General features: G+C 34.5%; 1 protein-coding gene across 1 annotated transcript in view; it reads right to left on the bottom strand.

Annotated features, from left to right (window-relative positions):
• The window catches only part of HSPA4L (heat shock protein family A (Hsp70) member 4 like), a 59620-nt gene that overhangs the window by 5135 nt on the left and 32944 nt on the right, over window positions 1-21541 (bottom strand). The window contains exons 12-19 of the mRNA XM_046657461.1: window positions 19718-19851; window positions 17370-17569; window positions 13468-13566; window positions 11461-11598; window positions 9000-9125; window positions 8589-8696; window positions 6133-6252; window positions 2126-2287 (exon numbers count right to left, since the gene is read on the bottom strand). Of these exons, the coding sequence (XP_046513417.1) occupies window positions 2126-2287; window positions 6133-6252; window positions 8589-8696; window positions 9000-9125; window positions 11461-11598; window positions 13468-13566; window positions 17370-17569; window positions 19718-19851 (1087 nt within the window). The remainder of the gene's footprint in view (window positions 1-2125; window positions 2288-6132; window positions 6253-8588; window positions 8697-8999; window positions 9126-11460; window positions 11599-13467; window positions 13567-17369; window positions 17570-19717; window positions 19852-21541) is intronic.

Raw genomic sequence — 21541 nt, 5'->3', positions numbered from 1 at the left:
TGAGCTAACTTCCATGCCCATCTTCCTCTACTTTATATGTGGGATGCCTACCACAGCATGGCTTGCCAAGCAGTGCCATGGCCACACCCGGGATCCGAACTGGCAAACCCCGGGCGGCCCCCAGCAAAACGTGTGCACTTAAACGCTGTGCCACCGGGCTGGCCCCTACCATTAACTTTCTAAATTCCACATTAACTTTTCCAAATTTTCACAGTAACTTTCTAAATTTCCACGTAATTCCACATTACTGAGTTTATGTTAGCTCAGCTCTATAAACAACTGTTTCTTCAAATACCTTAGTGAAGGTTTTACCTTCTGGGCTAATGCATGTCAGTGGTGATAGGAAACTATTCAATCTTTAACAATACTTTTTATATATAATTTCCCTAAAAATTGGTTCCTCATAATTTAAATATAGTTTACTTGGGCAGGACTAACTTTTAATTCATTCTTTTAAGTTATGCCTAATGCTCTGTTATGAAAATTCTGTTAAATTATACCTATTTCATAAATATTTCTCAACATTTACATGAAAATAATTTTAATCAGTGGAGTTATATAACACTAACTTTACTTTTTGAAAATAGCTGAGTAGCCTTTTCTGTTAAAGGATAAATAAGCCATGAAAGTAAATGCAACTTAATAATAATTTAAAAGAAATACAGTGTATTCTCTATATTCTTGCTTTTTTTTTTTTTTTAAACAGAAATAAGACCATGAAAATCTTTCAAGATCAGTGTCATGGAGATTGGGATAGGGATGGAAATATAGGGAGTAACATCCTGGGGGAATGTTTTAGTGGCAAACTGCTCTTATCACACTCCACAACTCATCTGATTAGGAATAAATTTTTACAGCTTCTTAGCAATACTTTCTTAAAAGAAACATACTTTCTTGCTTTATTTGATTTAAAAAACATACCTGTTTTTGTTCAAAAAAATCAAATACCTAAAAACATACTGAACTAGATTAAAAAATCACCTGAAATTCCATCTCTTACAGATTAACATTAACATCATTTTGGTGGACATCCTTCTAGATGTATATCCATGCAGACACATATATACAAATATATAAATCTATGAACATGCTAATTTATACAGTGAGATAACTTTAATTAGATTCTGTAATCTCCTTTTTCACTCAATATGTTGTACACATCTTTATCGAAATAGATATATCTCTGGATCTAAAATATATTTAATGGTTGCAATGTGTGGTATGGATGCATCAATTCATCTAGTGCCTTACTGATAGGTATTTAGGTTATTTCCAATTTTTTGCTATTATAAGCAAGGGTATTTACCTGCATATACTTGTGCAATGATCAATTTAGGATGAATTCCTAGAATTATGATTTCTGGGTTAAAGGGTATACTTTAAATTTCTATACATATTCTGATACAATGTCCCAGAAAAGTTGTAACAAATTTAACCAAGTTGTTCAGGGAGAGCATCCATCTCTTCACACCCTTAAGAATTATGGCAAAGATTATAAATGTAAACACAACCAAATCAGAGGAGTGAAAAGAGAGATTTGCATTTTGTAGATTAATGATGAGAATGAACACCTTTTCATACATTTATTGGACATGTATTTCTTCTTTTGTCAATTGCTTATCCAATGTCTTTACTCATTTTTCTAATGCTGATCATTATTATAAAGTTTGATCCGTATTTTTCATGGTGTTTCTATGATAACCTTTGACATTTTCATGAATAATGTTGTTTAGACTGGAAAGTTTATCTCAGAAATAAGATTTTACCATAGAATTTTACACATTTCAAATTATGTCAAAGACAGACCTATACTGCAAAGTTTTACAATGGAGACTTAGAAGTCTTATCCAATATAGAAAAGTCTGACAAATTTGACAGTCAGAAGTTGGCATATTCCTTTTTTTCATTCTGTATTACATTTAAAATTTAAAAAATAGCCTTGTCTATGTGACTGATTAAATCAAGGAACAGCGATTTCCCACCTAGAAACTTTTTTCAAAATAAAAAATTAGCCTTAAATTTCTGTTTTTCTAAGTTCTTTTTCAAGTTATTTCTCAAAGTATAGTTCCCATTAAAAAATGTTAGTGCTTGAACCCATTAAAAAGAGAATTGTATAGTTTCTTACCTTTGACTTTGCAACTATTTCTGAAACTTTCACCACAGGATCTTGAGTGAGACTTAGTTTGTTTTGTGCATTCATCTTACTGTTCAGCCAACTCATGGCTTCACTGATATATTTTTCAACTTTTTCCATTTCAGCAGGATCCAAATGATCATATCTTTCATCCTATTAAAGAAACCTTAAGTTTTCAGTAAGCAACAATTTATTAATAATTTCTACTTAGAAGATTTAGACTCTTATTGAGTGTACACCTCACACATATCCATGTGAAGAAGCCACATACAAATTACATAAAATTGAAGAGACTGAGGAAAAAAAATTGGTATGGGTTTTTAAAAGGAAAGCCTTTCTGAAGAAGTCAGGTTTGGAAAAGAATGACTTTTGAATGAGAACATTCAAGGGAAAAGTACTTACTCAAGAAAGAAGCTCCATGAACAATTCATATTAGGGAATAGAGAGAAATAAGGGAAGCAGGCATACAGCAAGCTAGACAGAAAACTCTGAATATGTGACAGAACAATATGGTAAGCTGTTAATAAGGAGAGTTACATAAAATTCCATCTGAAAAAGAGAACTGTAGCTGCCACATATAGGAAACAATCTAAGAAGACATGGTTTAGATTGGTGGCCACAAAACCAGAAAGAAATGGCAATGCAACATATAGAAAGAGGATCTCCTGATGGATTATAGATTGGACATGGAAAATAAAAGGAAGGCCGGCCCCATGGCTGAGTGGTTAAGTTCGTGCGCTCTGCTGCAGCGGCCCAGGGTTTCACTGGTTTGGATCCTGGGCGCGGACATGGCACCGCTCGTCAGGCCACGTTGAGGCGGCGTCCCATATGCCACAACTAGAAGGACCTGCAACTAAGATATACAACTATGTACCGGGGTAGATTTGGGGAGATAAAGCAGGAAAAAAAAAAAAAAAGATTGGCCACAGTTGTTAGCTCAGGTGTCAAAAAAGGAAAGAGAATGAAAGAATACTCAAAAGCCAAAGAACTGGGAGAATGGTGATGCTATTTTTTAAAACAAAGTTTCATCAGATACTCAAGTCTTCTTTCTGCTTGTATAATTATAAATTATGCATCTATCATCTTGATTCAGTTTCTGGGTCCCCACATTTTCTTGAAATCCTTCCTACTTCATGGATCATTTCTTAAGTTCCTCTCCATTCATCCCTCCATATACATGATTTAAAAAAATCTCTAACCTGAATCTCTTCCTTGAACTCTCAGCTCTATATCCAACTTGCAACTTGAATTTCTATTTGTAAAGTTTGAAATGACTACCTGTTTCAAACTCTCAATTACTGCCCCCTGGCACCCTGACTCTTCCCAGTTTCCCCATCTCAGTAAATGGCAACTTTGTCCTTCCAGACCAAAATCCTTGGAGTCATTTTTGACTCCTCTTTCTGTTATATTTAAAGAAAATTTATCAGCAAATCTTATTAGCTCTGCCTTCAAATACATGCAGCAAAAATCCAAACACTTCTTCCCCCTCTACCATCCAGGTTCAAGCCTCCATCATTTCTTGCTTACATTATTTTAATAACGTCTGAACTAGTCTCTCTGCTTCCAGATCCTTTAAAAAAATAAGTCAAATCATATTACTTCTATACTCAAAAACCTCCAATCAACTGGACAGGAGTAAAAGCCAAACTTGTTTAATGGCCTCGTACGCCCTTTGTGATCTGGCAACTGCTAACCCCCCTTCCACTGTTTTAAACCACTTGGCCTCCTTGCTATTCCTCCAATATGTTCTCCCTTCAAGGTTTTTGCAACTGCTATTGCCTTTTTTAGAAGTTTCTTCTTACAGTTATCATACATGTTGAGCCCTCACCTCCTTCAGTTCTTCCCTCACATGTATGTCATCTTATTAGTCTGCCCTTCTGATAAACCTCCTCCACGTCTGGCAGTCCCTTACTTTTTCCATAATCCTTTATCACCATGTGACTACTTTACAGTAACTTATTTATTGCCTACCTTTCCACACTAAAGCATATTAGAAACAGGTTTAGTGTTTTATTTGATGCTGTGCTTCCAAGTACCTGGAAGAGAGCCTGGCACACAATAAAAACTCAAAATTCTTGAACATAAGTAAAGTCTTGCCTTGCTTTGGATAATATCTTAAACCTGCACACTCAAGATGACTACTAAAGCCTGGGGAAAACTGGGCCATAGTAATTCTATGTGGATCTCCAATGCCAGATTTGAAATATTGCTGGTGTTTCCATTTGTCTGTTTGTTCCTTCTTACCTTTCCATTGTCCTTACATTCCGTTTGTACCTGTATGGACAATTTGGACACTGACATTGGAAGACATATTTACAACTGGCATCTGGATTCTTCTTTTAGGTTGGCTGGATGGCAGTCTTATTTTGCAAAATTCACAGATCTTTTATTTTTAAAATAGGTAACCTCTTTCCACAGTGTAGTGAAAACCAGTATCACTGTTAAGACATTGTATGTTAACTTCAGACTGCATGGGTTTTAATCCTGACTCCATCATTTACTACCTGTGTAATCCATGACAAGTTGTTTAAGTACTGCAGTTTTCTTATATATCCTTGTGACAATAAAGTGAGATAATCCATGTGAAGTGCTTAAAATTCACTAAGTGCTTAATAATTGTAAGCTATTATTAAGATACCCTGTCTGAATCTTTCTGGTACTAGCCTCTCTTGCTCATTGATGCAGTTTTAACATCAATGACAAAAACTGGGGGAATTATACTGAATATTTATTTAAAGTAGGGGTCAGCAAACTTGTCCTGCGGGCCAAATCCAACGTGCTGCCTGTTTTTGAATAAAGTTATTTTGGAACACAGCCATGCCCATTCATTTGCATATTGTACATGGTTGTTTTTACATTACAGTTAAACAGTTGTATAGTGATGATAAGGCCTGCAAACCCTAAAGTATTTATTACTTCTTCATTTAAAGAAAAAGTCTGCTAACCTCTGGTTTAGAGGAAAAAAAATAAGCTTAATTCTGTCAAATCTTACTGTTATATCCAAATGGACATATCATTTACATAACTAAATATTTGAGGCTTAAAAACAGTGGAAAGGCAGAGGGGCTGGCCCCATGGCCGAGTGGTTGAGTTCGTGCACTCCACTGCAGGTGGCCCAGTGTTTCGTTGGTTCGAATCCTGGGCGCGGACATGGCACTGCTCATCAAATCATGCTGAGGCAGTGTCCCACGTGCCACAGCTAGAAGGACCCACAACGAAGAATATACAACTATGTACTGGGGGGCTTTGGGGAGAAAAAAATAAAATCTTAAAAAAAAAAAAACAGTGGAAAGGTTAAGTGTAGTAATATAGATTTGGGTATGTATATAAAAGAATAAAGAGTATAGGGAATTAAAAATGACTAATGGACTGGATGACAAAGAACCACCAAAAGGAAAAGAGGTCAAGGGACAAAACAAAGGCTAGCAGAGTACAGCTTCAAAGAGGCCTGAAATCAAAAAACAGTTCAAGAGGGGCTGGCCCTTTGGCCTAGTGGCTAAGTTTGGCGCACCCTGCTCCGGTGGTCCAGGTTCGGTTCCTGGGCGCAGACCTACACTGCTCGTTGGCAGCCATGCTGTGGTGGTGACCCATATACAAAATAGAAGAAGACTAGCACAGACGTTAGCTCAGGGCAAATTTTTCTCAGCAAAAAAAAAATTTTGAGAAAAAGGTCCAAAAACACCTCTTTTTCACTGTAGCAATAATGAAATCTCTAAGAAGAAAAGAATGGATTTGGTTGCTGGATTAATTTATGTTGTGGTTTTAGGGAATTTTGTAAGATTAAAACCACATACTTGCACTGTATTTAAAATGTATCAGCATCCTTTACTGATAATTCTCCAATACAAAAATAAGTTTTCAGTTAGGTGCACAATGTCTCTGGAATTTGGTAGCAACACTTGTGACAACTTTGTAGCTGAGAGCCTTTACATTTACCCCACCTCAGCTCACCATGTACTACTCACACGCGACATCATCAGCTGTTATGAATTCAATACCTTGTTTCTGTATGCTTCTATCACTTTCATGACAAGTTGGATCTTTTTTCCCAAGTCGTTTAAAGCTTTTGGTCTCTCTTCATGTTCCATGTATCTCATCTGAATAGGCTGGCCATATTTCTGTTAACATAAATTTGTTTTTAAAAGGATATTAACAGAAAACAACTTATAACACAACTTTTACTGGGCCCTTACAGATGAAGAGGAAAGAAAGCTGGCCAGTTTAAAAGATGTCCCCTCTTATTTGCCAAATGGAAGTGAAGTGAGTTCCAGTGGTTATTTGTTTACTCAATCCTACACAGGGATGCTTAATTCATGACTTACGCTCTTCTCTCATTTATTACGATTACCTCTTGATTCCCCTCAAACCCAAAGTCAAAACTTCAATTCCTTCAAAGTTAGGTATTAGAAGTTTACAAAACTATTGAAATAAGAAAACCATAAGGAATATACTGCATGCAGAATTCATGTATTTGAAACTTGGTTTCAAATACTTATAATGCATATAACTAACTTTCAATAAGCAACATGATTACAAGGATTTCCTGATATTTAATATACATTGAATATTATTTATATATTTTTTTCTATTGTGGTAACATTATATGGATAACCCCATTATATACAGATATATAATGTTATATAGAGATATATATAGAGAGATATATATATCAATATATATATAACATTATATAGATTTTGGATGTACATCATATTCATTAGATGTGTACTGTATTATAAGTGTAGCACTTTCTAAAAAAAAAAAAATTTGGCCCTTGCCCCAGCTGCCTGGAATGGGGAGTTTCTAAATGTTAAAACAGCTTCTATAACTTTGAGGAGGGGGAGGCATTAGAAGAATGAATAACTATTTTCTTTTAAATTCTTTACATACTTAAATAAAAATCAGCTTATTTTAGAATAACTTCAGATTTTCAGAAAAGTTACAAAGGAAATAATAGAGCGCCAAGCAACTCTCATCGCTTTTCTCTAATGTTAGCATCTTACCCCACTATGGTACATTTGTCAAAAGTAAGAAACCAACGCTGGTGCATTACTGTTCACCGAACTCCAGACTGTATTCGGATCTCATCTTTTTCGGTTCCAGGATGCCATAGTGCATTTAGTCTATTTACATAACACTTTTAATGATAAACATTCTTGAAAGGGGAGCAAACATTGCATTTTTAATTTCCAAAAGCCATCTTAATAAATAATAGTAAAGCCTGTGAAAATTTCTATAACTTTCATTTCTATGGTTATATCTGAGGCAAAATAATACTCTCTGGGAGATGCTGAACTTTTCAGTAATTTCTATTGGCTTTATTAGCTGCCTGGTGGTTCCTACGGCCCAAAATATACACATTCTCTTAGGGGAGATTGGGAGTAAAACCAGTAAGATGATAAAATATGATAAAGCCTAGTTTTGCTATCACAAGCTTAGGTTTTCTAGTTGCTATCTAATTATTCCCTTTGGAAGTAATTTATTGGCATGAAGGTAATTTTTGAAGATATTAACTTCTTTTGCTTTTAAGTTGTTACTTCTTTTGCACCCCTCTCCCTCAGTCCTAAAGGGCTGCCTTTTCTCATATTCTCAAAATTCTTATTAATGTCATCATCACTTAGCATCTACGTATTCAGGGACCAGGAGCATCAGAATCTCTTGGAAGCTTGTTAAAATACAGAATCATGGGCCTACCTCAAATATATTAAATTATAATCAGTATTTCAATAAGAGCCCCAGGTAATAAAGCTGCACATAAAGCATTGCTATGACCTACACTAAGAAGGAAAGACTAGAAGCCTGTCATCCTTCCAATCTGAACGTCTAATCTCTTAAAGTATTTTTTTTCAGGGTGAGGGGAGTGTTGGGGAGCAAATAGGAGGAAAGTTATAATAGTGGTCTTTTCTTAAAATCATTCCATTGACCTAGGAAAAGGGGATCTGGCGACCACGCCTCCTATTTCTTTGCAAAAGAAATTCAAGGGCAGGGGTGCTATTTTTGAAGTTCTTTGCTGGCCAGGTGTCCCCATCAATGCAATGTGAGAATAAAAAAGGGCAGTGTATTACTCCTCAAAATCAGAGTGGTGAAGGGGGAGAGAGGCAGAGGAAGAGTGACTCCTCCAATGGATAAGAGGGGGTCAGGTTGAAAAATCACTTCTTAATGACATTTCAGAAATATATCTCTTGTGTAAAAATAATACTAACACTCTGGTCATCTGCTAAATATTTATATCTGAGTATCATGATAGACAAATGTGATTATACATTGTTTGGTTCCAATTATCATGTAGCATTACTCACCTCTCAAAATGCTTTTAAAAGTAGAATTTCCTCTTACACATATCTGCCTTAGTAATTTCTTACATATTTATTAAAAACATATACTGTGCTCTCACACCGTATTTTTAGGAAAACAATATTCTATTCAACACTAACATAGACTTCAAAAAATTTACCTTTAGTTCTTGAAGCTTATCCACATAAATTTGTTTAGGTTGGTCCTCTCCTTCTTCATAAAGCCAATTTTCTGTGTCTTCCAACATTGCAGATAGTTTATTCAAGTCCTAGTTATACATTTAAGTGACATTAATTGAAAATGCTCTCCTTACAAATAAAAGTCATCAAGGAAGGATAACATTTTTTCAAGTATAAAAGATTAAATTCCAGATTTTTCTGCCTTTTTATTCACAAAGATGTTTTTCAACTTACTTCTGCAATTTGGAAAAATAACCAAAAACCATTCCTAAAGGTGCCCAAGGAGACTGACAGCAATAACACATTTGGTACATTTATTTACATAATTTGTATCAGTATTCTCAAGGAAACATTTAACTAGTTCTAATAAAAATTTAAAAATTTAGACTTACTTCTTGAGTGACGAATTTTTCATAGACAGTACCCAGCTTGTCTCTAAAATCATATACATATTCTTCAACAGCATTCTTAGCATCATTTCTTTCTTTCTCTAACTTATCTTGCATTATCATCTTCCCCTGTCCACAAAGTTTCAGATTAGTTGCCATTAAAAATACGTATTAGGGAAATTCAAACCAAAAGCACAATGAAATACCACTTCACACCTACTAGGATGACTATAACTAAAGAAATGGAAAATAGGTGATGGTGAAGATGTGGAGAATTTGAAATCCCTGAACGTTGCTGTTGAGAATGTAAAATGCTGCAGCTTTATGGAAAACAGTTTGGTGGTTTCTCAAAAAGCCAAAGAAGGAATATAATATGACTCAGCATTTTCACTCCTAGCTATATAACCAAAGGAACTGAAAACAGGAACTCAGATACTCATATGCCAATGTTCATTGCAGCATTATTCACAAAAGCCAAAAGATGAAAACTCAACTGTCCATTAACAAATGAATGGATAAATAAAATGCATACATACACAATGGAATATTATTCTACTATATAAAGGAATGAAGTTGTGATATATATTACAACATGGATGAACCTTGAACACATTATGCTAAGTGCAATAAGCCAGAAACAAAAGGACAAATATTATATGATTACATTTATATGAGTTATGTAGAATAGGCAAATTCATAGAGACAGAAAGTAGATTAGAGTTTACTAGGGATTGGGGGAAGGGAGGAATGATGAGTTATTATTTAACAGTTACAGATTTTCTGATTGAGGTGATGAAAGTTTTGGTTTCACAACACTGTCAACATAATCAACGCCACTGAATTGTTGTACACTTAAAAATGGCCAAAATGGCTAATTTTATGTTATATAGATTTTACCACACTTAAAAAATTAATAATGTAATATACCAAAAGCCATTGAAGTGTACACTTTAAATGGGTGACTTGTATGGCATGTGAATTCTATCTCAATAAAGCTATTAAAAAAAAAACCCCAAAAGACAAAAACAAAAAAAAACTCCACAGACTATGTCATTGTACATACTTGGGTTCAAATCTCAGGTTCCCCATTTCCTAGCTTTGAGTCACAGCAAAGTCACCTAGTCTCTCTAAGCTTCAGTTTTCTTATCCTAAAATAGAGAGCATACTTCTATCTGTCTCATAGGGCTGTTAATAAGATTGACATCATTCATGTAAAACGTTTAGTACAGTGCCTGGCACATAACTGCTGCTGAATAAATGCTAGCTCTGGGAGGGAAGACAGAATAGTGGTTGTGATCCTGAGCTTTGGAGACAGACTGCCTGGATCCAAATCCAAAGGTTACTCTCTGACCTGTTCCTGTTTTTTCATCTGCAAATGCAGATCTCTAATAATACCTATACTTCATAGGTTTGTTTTAAGGATTAAATAAGATAACAAAGTGTTTAAAGATGTTAGTAAAAATTATGGTTGTTATAATCAGTAGGAAAGAAATAAAGAATTTGAAGATCATAATAAAGAACAAAATTTTCACTTTAACAAAAGCATAGTATTTTAAACATAAGACTAGCAGTGCACTGACATTTGTGAATTTAAAATACTGAGACATTTAAAAATTTAAGAAAAATCTTATTTTATACACAAAATTTGCCATGGCTGGGCTTTCCCACAATTAATTCCTTTGGGAAAATTAGTCTTAAAACACACAAATTTTGAATTATTCAGGGTATCCAGGAATGCTTGCTTCACATAAAATGAAGCCTTTACTAAGTAGTGAATAGGTAATATAGATAGGTACTAAAAAGAGCAAGCATTGTAAAGTCAAAATCTCTTGAGAAAATTCCTAGAATAATATGCAGCAGATAGCAGAATATGGGGCACATCAAAGAAACTTAAGTTTAATGCCAGCTAAGCCTGCAGAAATTAAGAACCACTACTTAAATATAAATTTAAAAAATAAAGTACTTCTTATACGACTACAGGTAAAGAAACAAAACTTTTTCTCAAGAGATTATAAAATTAAACATGTAGACATGTAAAGAAAATTTCACAAATGATGACAGATTTTCAAAAGTATTAAATAGAAGTCAGAGAACATTTTGATAGAGCCTTAATCTTCAAGGACAACACATTAGAAGAGGGGAGCTGCTAATACTTCCCCATACGATGTTGGCTGGGTGTTACTGTTAAAGACAGAATAAAAAGGGGTAAGAATCATTAGTGTTTGGAATGGTCTTTCTCTATAGTGGAGACAATCCATGTTTTTCATATAGCTAAGATGAAAACTACACTGTAAATGACATTAATACAGCTCAGTATTTCATCCACAATAAAGTAGTTCAATGCTCTATTTAATAATTCCTTAGGAATTATAGACTAGTTCTCCCAATTCAGGGGATCATTGACCTCTACAAAAATTTCAGAATACCTTACCACCTATTTCAACATCAATTCAGATCTATATACCTCATTTTCAATGTAGCTGTTGAGAATATCTTGGCCCAATTGTCTACAAAGGGTACTCTGGATAGGTAGATCAATACTCTTGACTTTTCCTTTTTTAATGGTCTGGTTTAATCGGTCTTGTTTGTCTGAGGAAGCTGACTGCAAAAGAAATGCAAGAGAAACTAGCTTAAAAATAGATTTAAGAGAGTGATTTCAGAAGAAACAAGGGTTTGGGGCCGGCCCCGTGGCTGAGTGGTTAAGTTCGCGCACTCCACTTCAGCGGCCCGGGGTTTCACTGGTTCGGATCCTGGGTGTGGACATGGCACCACTCATCAGGTCATGCTGAGGCAGTGTCCCACATGCCACAACTAGAAGGACCCACAACGAAAAATACACAACTATGTACTGGGGGACTTTGGGAGAAAAAGGAAAAGATAAAATCTTTAAAAAAAAAAAAGAAGAAACAAGAGTAAAATCAAACAGAACTATTACCATGTACTATACTTTATTTAAAAATACTACTTTAATACTGATAGTATTTTATATTCTGTGTACACTGAATCTGCCTACATAAAAAATATTCAGCTGGAAATGCAAATTAAAACCACAAGAGATGCCACTTCTCACACTAGGATGGCTATGATTAAGAAAAAAGAGAAAATAACAAGAGTTGGTGAGGATGTGGAGAAACTGGAATCCTCATACATTGTTGGCAAGACTGTAAAATGTTGCAGTCTTTTTGGAAAAGAGCTGGGCAGTTCCTCAAAATGTTAAACAGAGAGATACCATATGACCCAGCAATTCCATTCCTAGGTACATGCCCAATTAAAATGAAGATATACATCCAAAACTGATCGTGATTGTTCACAGTAGTATTATTCATAATAGTTAAAAAGTAGAAACAACCCAAATGTCCATCAGCTGATGAATGGATAAAAAAATGTGGTACATATCCATATAATGCAATAACTATTCAGCCATGAAAAAGAATGAAGTACTGATACATCCTACAACCGAGATGAACCTTGAAAACATTATGCTTAGTGAAAGAAGCCAGTCACAAAGGACCATATATTGTATGACTGTATTTATATAAAATGTCCAGAATAGGCAAAGCTACAGAGATAGAAAGATTAGTGGTTGCCTAGAGTTGGCAGGGAGAGGGTTGGGGGGAAACAGGGAGTTACTGCTAATGAGTACAGGGCTTCTTTTTGGGGTGATGAAAATGCAAAATTGTGATAATAGCTGCAAAACTGTGAGTATATTAAAAACCTTTGAATTGTACACTTAAATGGGCAAATTGTATCATATGTAAACTCTCAATGAAGCTGTTAAAGAATTAAAAGCAAAAAATATTCAGTAAAATTAAAAATTTAGAAAAAATAGGTTTCAGGTTTTAAATTACGTGAGATCCTATGATTTAAAACTGAATCTTTATACCCTCTAAAAAAAACCTATACAGCTAACCAAGAAAGATTAAATTCTGTTCAGGTTAGAAAAATCTGTTGAAGATGAGTTTAGAGCTATAGCCACATTCATCTAGGTCATTGGCATGAATGTCTTAGTAAAGTAATGACTCTCAATAATAGAGTCATTTATCCTTTAAAATTTTACTTTCAAAAAATTTATTTTTGCCCAAAGAAAAATATTTTATGATATGTGGCAAAATGCTTACAGTGGTCAATTTTGAGATGCAGTTTATCGCTAATTTGACTTTTCTTCATTTGGCTTATCCCATCTCCTATTTTCTCTGAGACTGTATGACTTTTAATGAGAGAAAAAGTTACTGAAAAACATCTTTTCTCCTACCAAAAAGATAATGTTACTTATATTGTTAGGGTTCATTCTTTAAAAAATCCTCTAGAGTAAATTATTAAAATGTATTTCTTCCGGTTATATGCTTTCTATACTTTTCCACAGAACTAAGATTAAAAAAATCATGTATTAAAAGCATGCATTATAAAGTAAATACATTAACTCAAAATATCAATCTCAAAAAGGCACAACAACAGAAATAGTAAAAGTAACCTTTGTTTTGGTTCCTGTGTGATCAATTTCCTCTTCTGGGGTGTGTTCAGCATGACATTTTTGATGACCTCCTTCTTCTTGGTCAACCTGCATTTTATCCTGGAAAAAAAATATGTAATTGATAATATTTATAGTGCCTTTTTTTTAAAAAAATAAAACAGCATCTTAAGAGTTCAAGCCTGTTATGAAATGTGTAAACATAGTAAAGGAGAAGCTCGTTGTTTTTCAAATGAGAATAACCACAAATAAATAGATTAAGAGGTAAATGAAAAGATCTATTTGATGCTATGTGAATAAACCTTGTTTCATTCACTTGTGGCCAAATAATTGCAAGAATTGGAAAACTGTTCTCAAGACATATTCACAAAAGCAAACTTACAAAAAGAGAACATTAAACTTGACATGAAAAATGTTTATAAAGAACTTAATGTGGGAAAATGAAGTGAAAAAGTTATAAAATTTATATATTAAATTCAGTTGTATTTTTAAAATGTAGTAAAATACTCAAGGAAATACATCAAAACTGTCGAAGTAGATATCTCTGAATTATAACAATGTAAACTTTTAAGATTTTTTTTTTTAATGTATAAAAGACAAACTTGCTGCCAAAATGGACATCCCACTTGGCAAGCACAAGTATTAGATTTTTCTGGTCTGTCTTAATCTTACCCACAACCATCCTCCTAAAAGGAAGAAAGCCTGAAATTCAGGAATCAGTATGATTTAGATCTTCTAATATATCTAGAGTTAAGCAAATATATAACACTCAGAAGGCTATCTTGAATAAAGCTTATTTGTGTCAAAGAGAAAAACAAGTTAGAAGATAATTTACACCAGTGTTCTTTACAGTTAAAAGGTCAATTATTTCTGATACTCCAACTGCCCCCCTTCCAACTCTACAATTTCCCCAACCCTGTGACTGAGAAGAGATAAAAAAAAAAAAGTAATATAGTGGTAAGCTAGGGTAATGCAGGAAGACACAAATACATTATTATTTCATGTACTACTAAGAAGAAAATACTGCCCATTAAATGGCCATAATGCCTTATCAGTTAGCATTTTTATTTTATACTTATTGAAAGAGATCTTCTATTGTGTATATATTTATATCTCTAAAAGAAAAATAAACCAAATAAAGTGATTAAGATGTTTCTATAATTTCTTTACATCCAGAATCCAACTCTTCTAAATCACTTAATTCAGTTGTTAATGTATTTTCCTACACAACACTACACTCTATGCCATGAAGAGCAGTAGTGACCCAGCATTTGTTTAAAAATTGCTCCAGTATGGTCTCTAACATTTTTTTATAAGCCACTGACATCTATTCTGCAAGTTGTATGATGGTGTCTTCTTCATCTTACCAGAAGGAGTCAGTAGATTGTTTTCAGACAACCACCAGGATTTGATTTCCTTCTTTGAATGGTCCTTAAACAATCTGTTGACTGAAATGTCAAGGGGTTGCAAGTGCCTAGTCACACCATTAAGAAAACAACCAAGTTCACACACGTATAGATGATGAGAACTATGTCATGATTATTGCCATTAGCAACAGTGAACATAAGATATTTGTAAGACCCATCCCAATTTCAGAGAAATTAAAAAAGTGTAAAATTGTACATCTTACAATTGAGAGTAATTTGTTAATTTTTTAAAATGATTTTAAGAAAGTTCATAGGAATGTTATCAATAGTGAGGAACTTAAGGGAAGTGCCTCTAGATCCTGGCTTCTCTAATTGATCTTAAACTCCATGAGGGTGAGACCATCTTTCTGTTCACTGCTCTATCCAAACACACATTCTAGATGCTTTTAGTTAACTGCTGAATAAATAAAAACCACTTAAGAATAAAATCCAGAATCATTATCATGATCAGGCTTTACCTGATTTGTCCCTTGATCTACCTTCTCAATTTTTTTCTTGCCGCTCTCCCCTTCTCCACTCCTCTATCTTATATATCAGCTATCCTTACATTTATTACAACAAAAAAAGGGCTTCCTGCCTCAGGGCCTTTGTACCCGTTATTCACTCTGCTCGGACAACTACCTACTCCACTCCTTACCCTCAAACTGCTTTTCCATCTTTCAGGCTGCTTACCTGTTCCTTCCTCACAGGTGGATTTCCTCATCACTATCACATAATTTCTACTATGCATCCCCCTGCTGTTAATTTCCTTCATATTTATGTAGTATCTTGCTGCTTCTTGCCTGTCCTTTCCCACCAGAAGTTAAGTTACAGACGGGTGGGGACCGTTTCTATCTTGCTTACCACTGTATCCTCAGTGCCTAGAACAGTGTCTGGTACATATAAGGAATCGAATATTTTGAATTAAAAACAGATTAAAAGAGAAACAATCCAAACAGTCAACAATTTGGGAATAGTTAAATTAAGGTACATTAATATGATGAATAGCACATAGTCTGTTTGATCCTTGGTTTGGTGATGAAGCCTAAAAGCCGCGATGACTTCTTACTATGCCCCGATATTAATACATACCCAGAAGAGAAGTACCAATTTTCTGAGACATCCTTACATTGAAGAGAAGTCGGTAACCTATGTTATGACTTCTCAGAAAAATCAAAGCTATCTTAATTTTCAATGAAAAAGGAGGCCCATAAAATCAACTTTCATAAGTTGACTCTCAAGCAAAAAAACCAAAAGACTCCTGCTGCTGTTCGCTGGCAAGTGTCTGGGTTTCTTTACCTATCCCAGAGTTAGAAGTGTCAGCAGCTAGGGAAGAGTAAAAAGAATTTATTAGCCTCCTATTTTTCTCCTCTAAAACTTAAACAATTAGCTTCCAGAGTCTACTTTGAATTGGTTCACATTTTTTTGGGTGAAGGGAGAGACTGCTTTATAATGGTATTTCAGCCATAAGTATTTTAACTTCTGGATACAGAATTAAAGAGAAAACTACAGAAAACTAATAAGAAATACAATTTACAAATGTTTTCTACACAGAGTACTCAACTTCACCTCTTCTGTTAGGAAGGATAACAAAATAAACTACAATTTATACAAAATCTATTATATCAGCTATGGTAGGGATTTAAAAGAATACTTTTAAAGAGTAGTGGTAAAATTCTGATCTGGAAGAAAAGATGTTACAGTAATTATTAATAAAAACAGACAAAAAGACAACCTTCACAAAAGGGAGAAATTGTCTTGAAATTTAACAAAAGAAAATCAATTCTTAATATACACTACATGAAAAATCTAGGGCATACTCCAATTACAATTGGAAAAAATCTAACAAATGCCATTAACGATAATTTATAAATAGTATACATAAAAAGATGAAAATTTTGTGTAATGGAATATAATCACGTTCTCCTAAGATTCCTTCATCTATGGTACACCAAGAGTAAAAACAGTGTTGTGCTCACATAAGCCTTTCATAAAGAAATAAACCGTCAAAAATTTGTAAGGTTATTGAACGTACAGCACATTCATCTGCTGAACTGCCACAAATATCCTCCTAAGCCCTAGGAAATTCTTTATTAAGCATGTATTTTCAACCAAAAAATATCTATGTGTACAGTTCAAAATTTATCAGTCTGAATTGGTTTTATCTATAAACCAAAAAAGCTAGCCACAATACATGTTTTTAATGGAAATAAAGAATTTAGGAAAGATGACTCCAACCATACATATGCACGTGTTCCATATAATGCTATGAAAGATGTACAAGCCTCCAAAAAGTATGTTACACTGCAAAAGATGTACAGCATTTAAAATAGAATTTTTCTTCAATGCTTTCATAAAAGCGTTTATACCGATTCCCACAGCAGAACATCAGAGCAAAATGTCAGAGGTTAATATTGTCAACTATTAAAGTACTAGTTATGATTAAGATACTTTATATATTATTTATTGGAGAAACTTTGAAACAGAATTTCTACATACCACATCATCTTTGCTTTCATTCTTAAATGAAGTTTCCATCTCCACGGAAACATCACTGTGATCCCCTTCTACATTTTGCTTCTCAATTACTGAAGCACTAGCCACGCTGAAGATTCCATGGATGTTAACACGAACTTTAACCTTCACTTTAGAACTATCACCATCAGACTGTGGAAAAACATTCTGAATAGTGAAGCTCCCTTGAAGAAAAAAGAGCTTTGATCAGTACATGGGCCTTAGATTAAGTCATTCAATAATTTGACTATCATCTTTCAAGATGCTGGCAAATAATCATAAAACTATTACCACACCCAGATTAATTACTGTGGGACAGGCATTTCCCTCAGATCACCCTTTTTATACCTTAATAAACCTGGTATTAAGACTTAGACGGGTTAAGCAACCAGCCCCAAAGCATCAATGCTAGGAAAAAGAAAAGTAGAAATTTTAACAAAGGACAATCTGACTCAAGCCAATATAACTTTTAAGTATTTTATAGTATTGCTACTCTAAAACCAAAATAACAAAATTCAATTTCTGAATTTGAAAATCAAATAGATATTATCTTTTTGCTATAAGCTTTGCAAATCATAATCATCTTGGTAATTCATAAATAAAGTAATTTTTTAAAATTTCTGGATTTTTTTTCCCATAGCAAAATTGCTACGTTATCCAGTCACTAATATCTACAAAGGTCATATTAATTTTTCTTTTTTTTTTTATGTCTTTTCCTGATTTTTTGTTTCCTTTTTTTTCCCTGTTTTTTCTCCCCAAAGCCCCCCAAGTATATAGTTGTATATTTTAGTTGTGGGTCCTTCTAGTTGTGCTATGTGAGACGCCATCTCAACATGGCCTGATGAGTGGTGCCATGTCCGCACCCCGGATCCGAACCAGTGAAACCCCAGGCTGCTGAAGCGCAGCACTCAAAATTAACCACTCAGTCACGGGGCCAGCCCCTAATTTTTCATTTTAAGAACTCTACAGTGTTTTATTTTTCAAAAAAAATCTCAAGTATATAATGATATCCATAGTAGAGAGAGAATACTAGGCAGAAAAACTGAGTAATATTCTGGTTGGCCTTTGTTATGGGTTGAACTGTGTCCTCCACAAATTCATATGCTGAAGTCCTACTCTCCAGTACCTCAGAAAATGACCTTATTTGGGGACGGGGTCTTTACAGAGGTAATCAAGTTAAAATGAAGTCATCAGGATTGGCTCTCTTCCAATGACTGGTGTCCTCATTTGGAGACTCATACAGGGAGAATGTCATGTGAACATGAAGATGGCCATCTACAAACCAAGGAGAGCGGCCTGGAACAGATCCTTCCCTCACAGCCCTCAGAAGGAACCAATACTGCCAACACCTTGATTTCGGACTCCTAGTCTCCAGAACTGTGAGACAATAAATTTCTATTGTTTAAGTCACCTGGTTTGCGGTATTTATTACAGAAGCCCTAGCAAACTAATACCATCTTCAATAATTTATTTCTACTGCTTTAAAGAATGTACTCGAAATATTTATACTGTCCCCTTTTTAGTCTATCAACAAAAGCAGTACATATAGACAATTTTTATTTTAAGATTGGCATCTGAGCTAACAACTCTTGCCAATCTTCTTTTTTTTTTCCTTTTTCTCCCCAAATCCCCCCAGTGTATGGCTGCATATTTTAGTTGTGGGTCTTTCTAGTTGTGGCATGTGGGACGCCACCTCAGCGTGGCCTGACGAGTGGTGCCATGTCCACGCTCAGCATGCGAACCAGCGAAACCCTGGGCCACCGAAGTGGAGCGTGCGAACTTAACCACTCAGTCACGGGGCCGGCCCCCACATACACAATTTTAAAACTTAAAAAAAATTATTCCTTCTCTTTTAAATGTTAAAAAAAAAAATCACACTTTCTTTTATATCTTCTAAAAAGATTATACAGCTAAAATGGACATTACAGTCTCCTATTCTTCCTTTCATATTAATCCAATGATACTCATTCTAGTTGTTGGCAGTGAGCATAAGTTTAAAAGCAGAACATAAAATCAGTCTGGCAGCACAATTTCAATTTACAATGAAAGAGATTTTTCATAAAAAATAATCCTTCCCAAACCTCTCAGGCCAATGATAGAGCATTTTAAATATACAAATCAAAATGAATTAAAAATGCTCAAATCTGCTGTTACTGCAGAAATAAACTCTGAGCACTAAAAAGTGCATAATGAGAAAAAAGTACGAACATCTTTCTTTAAAAATTCAGTGCTTGCTTAGCTGAAATATCGACTTATTTGTTCTCTTGATACAAATATTAACATATTTATAAAAAGCAAAAATTTATTAAAATTTTTTTCTTGAGTCCTCTTACCAATTCTTGGATCAGGATAAGGCACTTCATGTAAATTAGTATAAAATGCTTCTAGTTCAAATGGTTCCTTCTTGTGGAAAGTAATGACTTTTGAGAATGGGGCAGGATGGTTCTTACAGAATACTTCACATTCCCTAAAATAGAGTGGGAAAACGCTCAGTTAAAAACAAAGTTGCCTATAAACCTAATTACAGAATCCATCTCACTCTTAATTCAAAAGCAGCAATTGTAAAGATCTCGATGTGCAAACGTAAAGAAAAAGAATTATTGGTTTTGCCATAAACATGCATTTTGACAGTTTTATGGCTCAAAGTTTTTAGAATGTCACGGTAACAGACAATTATATCCTACTAAAAAGAGAAATATTACCCAAGAATAGGTATATTTTTAGGGCCAATACATAGAGATTATTTTTTTGCTCACTTCTGAGAACCAAATCTTATCCATTAGTTTACAAGATACTTGTCATATGTAACCCTTTTTATTCCAGCTCTCTTAAAAAATAAATTTTTATTTGGAAATAATTTCAAACTTACAGAAAGGTGCAAAAATAAAACAGGACAAGGTACACCTGGATATGTTTTACTTAGATTTGCTACTGTTAACATTTTACTCCATTTGTTTCATCACTTGGGTGCACACACTCTGTGTATATTTTTTACTGAAGCAATTGAGGGTGTTACATACAGTACAACCCTTTACTCCTAAGTACTTCAATGTGAATTTCCTAATAGGGATATTCTCTAACACAATCACAGTATAGCTGTAATTTTATAAATTTACATTGATACTTTACAATCCATTTCGAATTTTTTTCAGTTGATATAATAATGTCCTTTATAGTATTTTCTCCTCTCCAGTACAGGATGTTTTAAAGTCTGCATAGCAATCCTGTTCCTTAAATAGAAGAAGAGAAATAGTTTTTCTGTTTGTTTGCTGGTTTGTGTTTTTTTGAGGAAGATTAGCCCTGAGCTAACATCTGCCAGTCCTCCTTTTTTAGCTGAGGAAGCCTAGCCCTGAGGTAACATCCGTGCCCATCTTCCTCTACTTTATATGTGGGATGCCTACCACAGCATGGCGTGCCAAGCAGTGCCATGTCCGCACCTGGGATCCAAACCGGCGAACCCCAGTCTGCTGAGAGGCAGAACGTGTGAACTTAACTGCTGTGCCACCAGGCCGGCCCTGAGAAACAGTTTTTAACTATTGTTTGTAGTGGCCCAGAAACTCACACTTTAATAATCTATCATCATCCTATCAATCATGAAAGGTATAAAAATGTCACATTCATGGATCTCTTCTTCTATTCTAGCTTTCAAGAACCTCTCATTATGTTCTGTTTTCTTATTGTAGTCACTAGGATATATTTACTTTTCTTTTTTTCATATTTCTTTTTTTTATTGAGTTAATGATAGGTTACAATCTTGTGAAATTTCAGTTGTACATTAATGTTTGTCATTCGTGTTGTAGGTGCACCACTTCACCCTTTGTGCCCACCCCCCACCCCACCTTTCCCCTGGTATCCACTAAACTGTTCTTAGTCCACATTTTTAAATTCCTCATATGAGTGGAGTCATACACAGATTATCCTTCTCTAGCTGGCTTATTTCACTTAACATAATTCCCTCAAGGTCCATCCATGTTATTGCAAATGGAACGATTTTGTTCTGTTTTGCAGCTGAGTAGTATTCCATTGTATATATGTACCACATCTTCTTTATCCATTCGCCTGTTGACGGGCACTTAGGTTGCTTCCATGTCTTGGCTATTGTAAATAATGCTGCAATGAACATTGGGGTACATAGGACTTTTGGGATTGCTGACTTC

The sequence above is a fragment of the Equus quagga genome, chromosome 3 (assembly GCF_021613505.1).
Source record: "Equus quagga isolate Etosha38 chromosome 3, UCLA_HA_Equagga_1.0, whole genome shotgun sequence".
Lineage (NCBI taxonomy): Eukaryota > Metazoa > Chordata > Mammalia > Perissodactyla > Equidae > Equus > Equus quagga.
The sequence above is the reverse complement of the archived record's forward strand: the minus strand, read 5'-3'. Positions and strand labels throughout refer to the sequence as shown.